Source organism: Coptis chinensis, chromosome 9 (assembly GCF_015680905.1).
Source record: "Coptis chinensis isolate HL-2020 chromosome 9, ASM1568090v1, whole genome shotgun sequence".
In the NCBI taxonomy this organism is placed as follows: domain Eukaryota; kingdom Viridiplantae; phylum Streptophyta; class Magnoliopsida; order Ranunculales; family Ranunculaceae; genus Coptis; species Coptis chinensis.
Window position 1 is genome coordinate 81705155 of NC_141464.1, and position 13198 is coordinate 81718352.

The window sequence follows — 13198 nt, forward strand, 5'->3', positions numbered from 1 at the left end:
GCAATTATCATCATTCTTCCAAGTATTTAAATTATGATATATATATAATTAAGTGAATCTCTATATTATTTCTAGCCTTAATTCCAAGATATATTGCAACCTACAAGTGTTTATACTGAACCCTGGAATATGTGCATGAAATACATGGACTAATGATAATACCATCATAGATGGAACTAGGGGGCGCGTGGAGGCAGTCGCACCCCCAAAAATTTGTAAAAATCACATAATATGATAGTAATTTGAAAAATAGCTAGACTATAAGTATTCGCACCCCCAAATATTTTACAGAAACTCCATTACTGCACCCTCCTACTTCAATTACTAGGTTGTATATAATCTTGCACCCCTAAACATTGAATCCTGGTTCCGTACCTAGATACCATTCTGCATAAATTTCATCCCCAAATACTGCAATCTATTCCTTTGGTATTTATGAACAGTCAAAATAAAGGGCCGGGCTCTGAGACTGTAGGGGGACCTAGGCCAGCTCTTTGATGGGGGGGTTTTGTAAAACCCATAAAAAAAAACTAGCAAAAAATGATATGTAGATTGTATGTGACAACTGACAAACAGTAAAATTTTTAAAAAGTGTGTGGTCCAGTACTCCAGTGGGTGATACATGTTGAAATTCCATCCAATCCATTAGAGCTATTTTTGCACAAATGAAACAAAATGGGCTATAATAGTATAGTATGGGACTATGGGTCACCTAATTGGGGGCTTTTTTAATGGGCTATGTCAGAGCCTGCCCTGTCAAATTAGAAGAACAGGATAAGTTTCTTCTACATCCATATATATATATATATGTGTGTGTGATATGATAATCAAATCTTCACTTGTTTAATATATTTAGTAAAACAATCTGAATTCATATTTTGAGCATGAAACTATTACAATTGGAGATACCCACAAGCAATAACATAGTGCAGACGAATTTTTCAGCTAATGCAAATGTTTTTCATATGGACTTGTGGATCAATTCAGAAGTATGTAATTAACATACCTAAAACTGGTATTTTAGAAAACTTGGAAACTACCAAAAGTAGTTTGTGAAAACGGTGCACTTTGGGAAAGAGCCCGGGTTAACTCAAACTCTGAAATTCAAAACTCGCATAACGAACGAAGAAATTCATGCAGGGGAGATGAAGAGAGATTAACAAAAGATGCTGTGGATTGCCTTTTTATTTTCCTAGGTACGCACAGTTTTTCAATTCGTTAATATACATAACACATATATACAATGGTGAAAATCGTTGTGAAGTTCATCAAGTCCGGTGAGTCTCATAAGGTAAAAGGAGACATTAGGACGATTGGAGAATTAAAATCCAAGATTGAAAGGTGCCATCGGATTCCTTATGGCGAACAGATCCTGTTGCATAATAACAAGTTGATGCTTTATGACGGCAAGGAGTTGGTTGCTTTAGGTATAGATACTAGTGCAAAGATGAATCTTTACTCCAAGATAAGCCCTCAGATGATCCAACTTAAAATTGTCTCCAAAAAGAATGATAGCTTTTACTTAGACATCCTTAGCAATGAGACCGTTTTACGTCTGAAGATGCTGATTGATGAGAGGTTTGGTCTTTCTCCACATCGTCAGCGTCTCTTTGCGTCGACTGAAGATGAATTGGCTGAACAAGATGTTTTGGATGAATACATACTGAAAGTTAACAAGAACGCACTTTATCTCAGGGAGATCCCTATAGATCAACTTCAGATTTTGCGCATCCGCATACAAGTAAATGGTTTGCCCAACAGGGTGAAAGTGGAAAGATCTGACACTATATACACCCTACACGGTGAAGCACGACGAAGAGGTCTAGCTTCCGGCTCTAAGTTTTTTTTTCGCTGGGGACAGGAACATCTTCGAGGGCAAATGACCTTTGCCTGGTATGGTATTGAAAATAAAGCCATGGTACAGTTGGTGGAAGAGGAAGAGGAGGAGGAGGAGGAGGAGGATGAAGATGAAGATGAAGATGATGATGATAATGATGAAGATGATGATGATGGTGACGATGATGCTCAGCCATGAACTAGTTGATATTAGTGGTAATAGTCTTTTCTCTTTAGATTATATATGATAGTCACAACTCACAGTGTAGTTTGTGTGAGAAAAAAGTTGTACTGCAATTGGTTATTAATATCAAATAAAGAATTTCAGCTATCATGTAGAAGTTTGTATCTAAATTTTCATTGTTTCTAGCATATGAATCTTTATACAAATTCTAGCCCCTTCAATATAACGCAAACTACAAGACGTGTGCAGACTTAACCCTGAAAAATGTGTAAGACAACATATAGCAAAAGAGATAAAAAGAGGAGGAAACAAAATGAGATTGCGAAAGGCAAAATTGATAGAATTATGCAGAAATATTTTTTTTTGCAGATGTAACGGCACATTCCTTTATGATCAGTCAAACAATTGAAAGCTTGAGCATCTTTTGAATTTTGACATTGATAGCAAGATTTTCAACAGAACTACAGTATTGAACAGAATTAAAAGAGCCAAAAATATATATATATATTAAGAAAATTCCTAGAGGAAACTCACTCAACTTCTATCAGATATTAACAGAATGCCATTTCCCAGATATCTCGGACCAGTTATTGTTAGTAACTCATGTTTCTGCCTATAACTTGCTACAGAAGACCTAATCTTTTACTGCTCTCAATTGTTTCCCTCTTTCTTGATTTTGCGAATTCAAAATGTTATATAACTGCTTCTGCAATTGCGCTCGCAACTGGTAATTTGAAGCCAAACATCTCTCCATATTCTCCTTGACCAATAAAAGTTCATCTTTCCGTGCCTCTGCTGCAGAGATCTCTGAATTATTCACATATTCTTTGTTGCCCTGGATTTCTTGAAGACTAGACTTAAGCTGAATGAACAACAAAACAACTCCAGTCAGTTTCTCGTTTCTCTTGTTAGAGTGCTAGACATTAGAGAGTTAAACTCATGTTGTAACTAAGTACTGCAAGAACCATCATATAAAAACTAGAGCCTAAACATCCCTAGCAAAATAGTTCAGGTGGAAGCTTTGTAGTCCTATCCAACTACTGCAGAAAACCATTTTCCCCCATATTGTTGACCTCATATATCTTAATAGTCCATGTTTGTAGCTTTAAGTATGAAGGTAAAACTTGATCATCATACGGCTCTTTACACGCACGTAAGATGACACAGAAACGCGTCAAATACTAGAAGAATATGTTCAAGAATATCAGCTGGTTTGCATGAATATTGAAATACCTAGAAATGAGAAAAGGTCTACATATCCGTAAATATGTAAAGTCAAACAAAAGAAGATGCTTTATTTACTGTAACGAAACGAAGGGAAGAGCATGTGCTCTACACAATATCTTAAGCCATAGCCGATGGGTGCCTCAACTATGGTCTCCTATTTCACATGTGTATCCAGCGTTCAAGGGTACTCCAACTCTTATCAAACAATGAAACTTCAGTTTTCTGAAAGGCGACAACAATCCCAAAGTAAAAGCAACAATGCTGAAAATGTTCCCTTAGAAAAAATATATTTGTCAATTATAAATTACTCTAACTTAGTAGTCTTGCAAACTGAACAATTGCAATGCTCGCCATGATTCAGAAATACCCTTCAAAATTCACATACATTCTCTAACAGAACTATTTTCTGAGGCTATTTACCTTTTTCATTCATTCTAGGAGAATATTATAACAGATGCTCTAATAACAATTCCAAACAAGAACTTCTAAGAAAGAATAATAATCACCAATAAAGGAGGGAAAATCATTGCCAATATGATTTTTATTCTATTTTTTGCGACTCAATGACTCATAATAATAATAATACCAAGTAACAAATGCAACTAGTGTCGAATAACAAAATGATGGAATAAGCACAACCAAAATTTGTGATTCAAAACTACTCCAACTTGATACATCCGGCAAACTCAACAATGACAATATGCTAAACATAACTTTCCTTGAGCTTATTTGCATCTTCATTCATTCCAGGAATTTAATTGTAACACATATGCTCTAAATCTCTAATAACAGTTCTAGTAAAGAAATACAAAATAAACAAGGGGGGTCAACTTTATCACCTCATCAATGCTTTTCTTAATCTCCTGCACTTGTTGTCGCAACTCGAAAACCCTTCTCTCCACTCTTTCCTTAAACCCTTTCATTTCACAAACCTTCATCTCATAAAACTTCTCTTTCTCCTTCTCACTTGCCTCTATCTCCTCCACCTCACTTTTCAAAACCCTAACAAAAAAAAAAAAATCATTAAAATCAAACAAATTTATAAAAATCACCCAATATAAAAATTACCTAAACTGATGAGCAGATTTATTGTAATTGATCTCAGCTTGTTCGATTTGCGACTTATAAGCTAAGATTTTGAAGTTCAAGGAAGCATTAACTTGTTCGAGAATGAGACAACGTTGTTCCATGATTCTAATGTTGAATAGTTTTGCTGATAAGAGTTGTGATTTCTTGGCTTGGTGTTCTTTTTCTGCCTGCACATTGTTTGGTTTTATGTCAAAGTTAAAAATTAATACATTAGGAAATAAAGTTTAGGAAAACCTGAAGGAGAGAGAGTCTTTGGTTTCTAGATTGTTCCATTTGTTGTAGTCTTTCTTGGAATGCAGATGGTAGAGCCATCTTTGTTTTGCTAGCAAGACAGTGAGAGAAATGAGTAGTAGGCTCAATTTTACTTTGGTTTGAATATAGCGGGAATCATTTTGCAGAATTGGGCCTTAGCTGGGCAACAATGGTCCATTTTTCACAGTTGTATATAAACGAACATTTTACTAAGCAAAAGACTGTTTACTGAACAATTAGGTTTTCAAACAACAGGGCTGTCCACATATCACCATAAAACTACATTGAATAAGTTCTACAAATTTCAGATAATATACTAGGAACAACAAAGCATGCCCTGCACATGACACATTTGAAGCCAATCTTACACCACAGGTCACAGGATCAAATCAAGTCCTGGGTAAAACTTCAAAAGTTGGAAGGTGGGTGTCATCATGTCAAGTCAGCAAAAGGAAAATAGAAGCTTAAAACGGGTTACAAGCTCAAATGAGGTTTCACCTCCTCAGTACAACAAGTCTCTCGAAAGGAAATATCATCAATCGAATCGATCAATGACACTTAACAGTAATAAATTAGTTCAGCATCACACGAGGGGATCGAGGCCTCACTGGGTCTTTGAAGGACTAACCCTGTAAAAATTCAAAAGTCAAAATGTTACTGATGACTGATGAGAACCAATTCCCAAAAAATGGATTATATTCGAAATACAATATAAGTAGCTCTAGCAGAACCATACCTAACGGGAAGGGATCCTAAAATCATCCCGCTGCAGTTCAGTGCAATTATGGCACTTTCTGCCTGTTCCATGAAGAGGGAGAACTTTAAAATAGGAGAAACTTCTACTTTAACATTCAAATAGAAGAACATTTTACTTTGCACCATGTTTAATCCATCAAAACTAGCTGCTCAAGGAGTCATAGGAGCTTACTTTAATGCCAAATCCATTATGATTAAAAAGTTTGCATGAAATAATAAAAGTTTGCCTATAAGTTTGTGTAAATATCAATTGAAACTAGATGTTTTCATACCAATACATACAAGTATAAATTATTGCAGTTCCTATCACAAATATCACCTGCACTGGTATGTATATCACTTATAAAGTTGTCCCTTACATCCGAGGAGTGTGAAAACTTACAATGACAAACTCAACAAATGCAATGCGGGTTGAGTGAACATGATCCCCAAGAAGCCTAAGGCGGGAAACCTGTATATAGAAACAAGGCCATTTAAGTGACAATAAACAACTAATTATCTAAATAATTAATAATATAAAAAATACCAATTATGCTGACCTCGCCACAGATTGATTCAAAGAAAACTTTCACATCAGTATGTGAAACCTGCAGCAAAAAATAAAATATGTCAACATCTGAAGAGCGTAAGCAAACTTAATTAAGTTAGAAAGAAAGGTGGTGTGCTTTGAAATTTGATCCTGGAACATACTTCAGTCAGCTTGGAATGATAAAAAATTACAAACAATGTCCATTCATTCCAAAATAAATTTATTGCATACATCCCGATCAGAAATAAAATTTATGGCATTCTGAACCCTAAAAAAAGATACAAGAAACACAAGAAAAAAAACTAATAGGTACTCAACGAACAATAATCAATTAAAACTCATTCAAAACGAAAATAATACTATATATTGAATAAAAGTTAGTGTATGTGCCTAAGATCTAAAACAAATAACAACCAATAGGAATAAGGAAAAGTGTTAGTTCATAAGTGGTTGTCCATAATAATGTCATTGACCAAAGCGTACCAGAACCACATAACCCTCTTTCAATGGGAGAGTGTTGTAAGTGGAGAGTAGTTGACCACAGAATCAGCTTTGGATGAATTCAGTGAAACAACCTTGACCACATAACCGCAAGGTTTAATTAAACGCACTTAAGCCTCAAGGCTCGCCTTAAGCATTTTGTGGGTTTAGCGTCATGAGCCTTAAACCTTAAACCCCACATGTTTTTATACTTTTTAACCTTTTTTTTTTTCATTTTCTTTTACGACTTAACCCCTCATAACTTCTGTAAAGATAACTAAAATGCAATGTCTTGGGAAGTCATAAAAACATAAAAGCTGAGATTTTGAAAAACTGGTCAAAATGGTCAAAAGAACACAGTGCTAGATAAATAAAACCATTTGCTTGAACTGTAGAGATGGTTCAAGATAAATGTAGAAGTGGGAAGTGATTCAATGCACCTAACTGGAGAGATGTGTCAAAACAGAATCAGAAGTCAAAGTGGAGTCGAGCAGTTTAATATTTATATCGATACTGTTGGACTCTAAATGGGCAAGGGTGTAGTTGGCTTCCTCAAGTCTATTCATCAAGACACCGATGGAACCATTGCACCATGACATACTATACCAAACCTAGAACTTTTATGGTTTGACTCTGCCACGTATCGTTGTTATCCTTAAAATATGTGCATCCCATCGTACAAACAAAATGAAACATAGTAACATACACATCCACTGTAATGTGGTAGCTGCTAATACTCTAAATTTCAAAAGGAGGGATACGAGGATTTTCTATGGGTGTGCAAGAATGTTATTATGCTGTCCTTATCACATGATATTAGCAGTTTTCTTGCAAGTCCTAAGGCCACAAAAATACTCCCAAACATAATTTTTTCATTGTGTACCACCAGTCCCAACCAGACATTAACTAAGAATAACCAAAGACGAAGACTTGAGAACTGTACAATTGTTGTTCTTTATCTAATTGCTTGAGAACTATGTTACATGAACATGCCATATTTTAAAAATAATTTGTGTCAGATAAGTATCCAAGTGTCCTTGTCGCACACACCACGGACACTTATTTTATGTGATATACCTCAATTTTTTTATATTTTGCCGTGTCAGACACTTCATCCATGTCGGATATGGACACGTATTTGTATCTATATTTTATAATCGTTCACAACAATTTTGCTTCAGTAATCACAAAGACTGAGAAAGGGAGAGAGAGTTTAAACAAGCATGTAGTTGAGGCTGAAAAGATTTGAAGACCAAAATACTTGAGGCAAATAATTTGTATTTTTATATATGTAAAACCACAGTAAGATGATTTGGACAAGTTTCTAATGCATATTTGTCTACATGAATAGATACAAAGAACCATCAGATTTTTGTTGCTTACTGGAGGCAGCAAAGCTGCTGACTTGAGAGATCACAAGCAAACAAGAATCAGCTGATGCCATGATGGGCATTCTGAGAATTGCATACTTACTACATTTTACCATGACCAGTAATAATGTGATACATATTATGAAGACAATGAAACATTAAACCTAAAAACCTCAACAGATTCAACTCATCACAAAAACATTACCTCTTTATCAATGTTTGTGCAATAGACCGTCCTGGCACACATTTCACGTTCATCTTCTGACTGTTTCCAATTACAATCATCAAAAATATGTTAAAAGTGCGCCTTCAGAAGCTAAACAAAAAAGGATGACAAATAAGAGATGAAATAAATATCTATTAACAAGTAAGTGGTGAAGATGTTGAGAGTTATCCGTACGTACCCTGGGAAGGAATACTGGATTCACAGGCAAGATAGCAGTTTTTGATGGTAAAACTCTCACGGGATAATAACCTAGCATGGTTCCAGCAAGACTTAAAGCTGCTCTTGCACCTTCTGTTGACATAAACAAAGTGAATTACAATAACAATCAAATAGATCGGTCATATCATGAAATTGTAGAAACACAGAATAAGAACAAACTTACGCTCATCAGCAAACTCTATGAAAGCAAACCGAAGAACTGAATGAGGGTCTCCACAAACACGACAGTCAACTACCTTCACAACAAAAAATTCCAAAAGACTTTTAAAAGAGATGGCTAATGTAGTTTCATTCACATCGAGTTCAACAAGTAACAAGTACAAAGAGCAAGGCTTTTACGATACATAAACCCTTTTTTTTTGTCAATAAAACGATATTGTATTAGAATATCAGTGTTGAGAGGTTCACACTACCCTTATAATAGTTACATCAAAGCTGCACCATAGCTTCCCAATCAGTTACAATAGAATCAAAACTCAAATTCCTAACAGTAGGAAGATGAGATACCACTTCTATCGGATGCAGGCGTGTAAACACTATAAATAGGTTGATTGTTTCGCTCCTATATCTTCCAAAAGGGATCACGGTTTGACTTCCTCTTGGATTGCGTCAATCGCTCAAATGAAGCCCAACCACAAATGATGTATTTGCAATTACAAATAGTACTATTTAAATCACAAAATTTACCATCAAATATCCTTTGATTTCTTTCCAGCCAAATGGTCCACGTAATAGCATGAGCAATGGTTTTACTCAGCCACATATAGGATAAATCCCCGTATGGTTTCTTAAGAAACTACTTCTCAACCAGAGAGAAGCATCGAGCGGAATGTGGAGAGAGGAAAAAAAGTATTCCCACACTTTCTTAGCCACAATGCAATCCAAAAAGAGATGTTGAATACTCTCTTCTTCTTGAGCACGCATCACACACCGGTTCACCATAATTTGCCCCCTCTTTCTTAGATTGTCTACTGTTAATACATAAACCCTATCACCATTCGATTCCCAATTAGCCTTTTCCAGGAGCTATACCATGGCTAGCTAAAATTACTCTAGCAAGGTGTCGTAACATAAGCTCACTTCTAACGCCAACCAAATTTATGGAAAATGTGATGACTATAATTGCTTCTCCTGTTGATATCTGCTGTTATACTTTTAAATAGATGCCTCCAGATAATAGGAAATTGTATCAATGTCAAACACAAAGGATATTAAAACGAAAATGGCATAGATGAGACAAGCAAAGCAAATTCCATGTATAGGCTACTCAAATATATACACTCTGATCCTACAACACTCTTTGTTCCCTTTTCATCTTTTTGATGTTTGTGTGTGTGTTGGGTGGTGCGGGAGGAGGCTACAGTAACCAACTCTGTATCCATGAGCTTCATGGTAGCAATAAAACATTTGAACCTCATGACTTCCAGACTAAAGACCCTGATCTCCTCCCACTTGGACCATAATATAAAGGACTCGTTTTTACCAAAATGATCTTGACTCAACAACATACCAAAATTAGGACATGCGTCAAAATGATTCAGTTTAAAAGTTGTCATTTCATCATTGAACATATTAGGAAAAGGCACATACAGCTAATATTACACAAGAGAAAAAAAAAATCAATGAACTGCATCGTAAATGTTACAATAACTTGTAGTTGCCAACTGTTTCTGAACCAATGTCTCCAATATGAGAACCTAATTTCATATTAGCCACACTTCCTAAATGTCATAAAATTTGAGAACCAACTGAACTATGTCCCACTAATTACTTAAAGATGGTTGAACTTTCTTCAAATAGCTTTTTACATTGGTAGTGGCTTTAAAGTACGGCGAGCTAATTGGATTATGAAGTTCAAAAAATTAATTAAACTCACAAATCATGATAGGTAAATACTGCTTCTTCAAAATCAGGGTGGGGACTGCCTGGTATAACTCTCCACCATGCCACGACACCAATCCAACCAATTTTTTTATTGATGCTACAACGTCAATATGAATTAATAGTATATTTTTCAATGGTGAGTACGGTAATGGAATTAACTACCAAAGCCCCAATCTTAATATATCTTAACTGTACTTCTATATAGTATTGACCCTCTACTCCATTTTCTTTAATATCATCAAGCGCCGACGTGCATACATTTTAAGCCGGTAACGGAGAATATATGCATTTTAAGCGTTTGCTGCCATCCAAAAATCCTGGAATTGCATATATTTTTACAACAGACCAACATGTTGAAACGTGATCATTGCTTATAAAACGTGACTAAAAAAGTAAAAAAAATCTTACTAAATCTAACAGTAACCAAGATACGAATATCGACTGAAAAATATAGAAAGCAATAAAAACTCGATCAAGTTATAAAGAATCATACCTGTCCACAATTAATAAACAAGGCAGCAAGGTGCTCTTCAGTGATCTAATTTAACAAATAATTAAAACTCGTTAGTACGAAATAAAGATGTTCTAACACAAAAAAACCCTTTTAGGTTTTACTTACGTGCTGATCAATGTCAGAAACATATACAGTTCTCCTCACACTATCTTCTCTTCTAGCTCTCAGAGACCTTCCACTAAACCTCCTCCTCCCCTGTATATAATTATTCTTCCTCTAAACAAAACTCAAATCAACAACAATTCCAACTTACAAAAACCAAAAAAGATTCACTCTTTTTACATAACTAATTCTACCCAACCTATAAAATCATTAATAGTAAAACAAAACCAACAAAAAATGATAAAAATTCATATTTTTACCCTGCGGTTATTAGAAGAAGCATCAGAATTCAAATCATTTCCACCAGCTCCAAGAAGGAGATGATCAGCAGCAGCAGCAGCAGTAGTAGTAAGAATCCGATGAGAAGTAGGAATAAATTCCTTAGCCATCGGATTCAATTTTGATAATAAATCAACTAACTCATTTACATCTCTTTGAAATAATTCACTCTTCTTCTTCTGATTCTCTTCTTCTTCATCACTATTATTACTACTCTTTTCATTATTATTATTATTGAAATGACGAAACTGTTCATCAGAACTTGCGTTATTCTCTGCAACAGCCGCCATCAACAAAACGATCTTCTTCTCTTTTTTTTTCTTCTTTGTAGGGTTTTTTTAGGAAGAAGAAAAAAAAATATAGGAAAGAAAATGGAAAGAGAGAAAAAAAATAAATGAAATGGAATTAGATTCTTTTTTTTTTTTTTTTTTTATTTTTAGAATATTTGTATTTAATTTATTGGAGATTATTAATATCTATAAATAACCGTCAGAGTTTTTAGAGTGTAGCTGGTTTTTGGAGTTGTGAGAGAGAGAGAGAGAGAGAGAGAGAAGAAGAGAGAAAGAGCGTGGCATTAAAATGAGAGAGAGAGAAGGTGACGTAAGAAAGCGGTTGAGTTGTTGTTTTTTTTAACGTTTTTTGGAGTAGTGGATCACTTAACTACGTTAATAAAAAGATGATTTGATGGTGTCAATTTTTTGTGTACTCATGTACAACTACTTTTAATGATTTGTATTGAGTTTTGTCTCTGTTGCTCCTCGGACTATAGTTTTTCTTTGGAGTCATTATAACTGATTGATTGATATTTGGGGTACTAATTTAACATGTATATTAATGAGGAAAGGGACATTCGGTTGGGTAATATAATAAAGTTTGTTTAGAAAGTGGTTTTGAAATTTTGATATTGAAGGAAAAAAAATTATGGTAAGATTTTGTAGGCATTGTCTTTAATTGTACTTTCTTATTAAAGTAGAGTCATGTTTCTCATAATCTTTTTTTAGGCTAAGTCTAATGGTGCGGCAAAATACCAACTATCACTGAAATTTTGATCCAATGGTACAAACGCTATCAGCATAAATTTATCTATATATAGCGTCAGTTTTAACAAGATAGCGTCAAGTCTATACGTCAGTATGAGTGCCACACTGTGTGGCGGCTAGAATTTATTTTTTTTATTTTTATTCCCACACGCCTTTGAAAATGGCCGGAGAGTCCCAAAAAAAAAAAAAAAAATTATTTATTTTTTCTCACACGCCTGTGAAAATAGCGGCTGGAGAGTCAAAAAAAAAAATCATATATGCCGTAGGTACTGGCGGTTGTGAAATCCGATAACTGTAAACACTATGCTATTGTGGTTTGACGGGATGGCGCACCAAACCATTAGACTTAGCCTTATCTATGAAACTGAAGATAAAATGTATTGGGAACAATGTATGTGTTTTTTCCGTTTGAATTCTATTATTTTGTGAAAAATTAATATTTTAGGTGTTTATTCTAGTTCCTAGAACAATAGTAGTAAGCCCTAATTTGTGAAATCTGCCGGCCGTTATGTGGTAGCAGCCTCACTGCCAAGCAAATTTTTTGAGCCTGAACAGGGCCAAAAAAAGTTTTCAACGGCACAAGAAAAAGGTGGTTCAAAATCTTTAAAGTATAAAGTATGGTCTCGGGACCAGCTTATCCAAAATAATTGCAATTTGCAAAATATTAGATCAGGACCAGCTTCTGGCAGTACATGATCCAAAACTTTTATTAGACGTAACAGATTTGCCGGTAGTTTCAAAATGAGTGCCATGTCTCAAATTGGCATGGATATACTTGAATCAATTAATTCATGGCTTTGATTTGAAGTCAGAAATTGTTGAGAATGAAGTCACGAATTCATCACAACCAATCTCAAAAATTGACTGGTGATAACTATATATTTTCCCATGAAAGAAACATCTCTATACACAATAAACCTCGTTATTGAACAAAATTTAAGAAAATGATCAAGTTATTAGGTGAGTTCTACCGACGAATATATAGGAATTCAAATCACTCGATATCACTATGTTGAAATTCCCATACTGCAATAATCAGTTTTCCTCAATTCCTCAAAAACAGTACGTCAAATAACTTATAATGCTGAATCCGATGAGGATTTGGCAATGGCAATCCTCACTCCTCAATTATAGATATATCTAGCTCACCATGAATCTGGTTTAACTAATTTAGATCTCTGGTTTTTATTTCGTATAGATTTCCAATTACT

General features: G+C 34.8%; 2 protein-coding genes across 2 annotated transcripts; both read right to left on the reverse strand.

The window, feature by feature from the left end:
- Positions 1 to 2339: 2339 nt before the first annotated feature.
- LOC147478667 (cytomegalovirus UL139 protein) lies at positions 2340 to 4782 on the reverse strand. The gene is made up of 4 exons (XM_086584475.1): positions 4571 to 4782; positions 4316 to 4503; positions 4087 to 4249; positions 2340 to 2882 (listed from the first exon to the last, which is right to left on the reverse strand). The coding sequence occupies exons 1-4, from the start codon at positions 4646 to 4648 to the stop codon at positions 2655 to 2657; spliced, it is 657 nt and encodes a 218-aa protein (XP_086440601.1). The 5' UTR covers positions 4649 to 4782; the 3' UTR covers positions 2340 to 2654.
- A 203-nt stretch (positions 4783 to 4985) lies between these two features.
- On the reverse strand, positions 4986 to 11374 carry LOC147478668 (polyadenylate-binding protein-interacting protein 9-like). The gene is given in 11 exon segments (XM_086584474.1): positions 4986 to 5201; positions 5204 to 5217; positions 5325 to 5386; positions 5727 to 5795; positions 5884 to 5931; positions 7929 to 7988; positions 8128 to 8240; positions 8332 to 8404; positions 10546 to 10590; positions 10672 to 10782; positions 10929 to 11374. Coding segments are annotated over 11 exon segments (945 nt in total). The 5' UTR covers positions 11238 to 11374; the 3' UTR covers positions 4986 to 5160.
- Positions 11375 to 13198: the final 1824 nt, after the last annotated feature.

Bases quoted from the DNA above. Each gene is read 5' to 3' on its own strand.
- LOC147478667 (XM_086584475.1), bottom strand. From the start codon at position 4,648: ATGGCTCTACCATCTGCATTCCAAGAAAGACTACAACAAATGGAACAA. The intron at 4,504-4,570 runs GTTTTCCTAAAC...AACAATGTGCAG, and splicing joins AAAGACTCTCTCTCCTTCAG to GCAGAAAAAGAACACCAAGC. The intron at 2,883-4,086 runs GTGATAAAGTTG...TTGTTCATTCAG, and splicing joins TTAAGAAAAGCATTGATGAG to CTTAAGTCTAGTCTTCAAGA.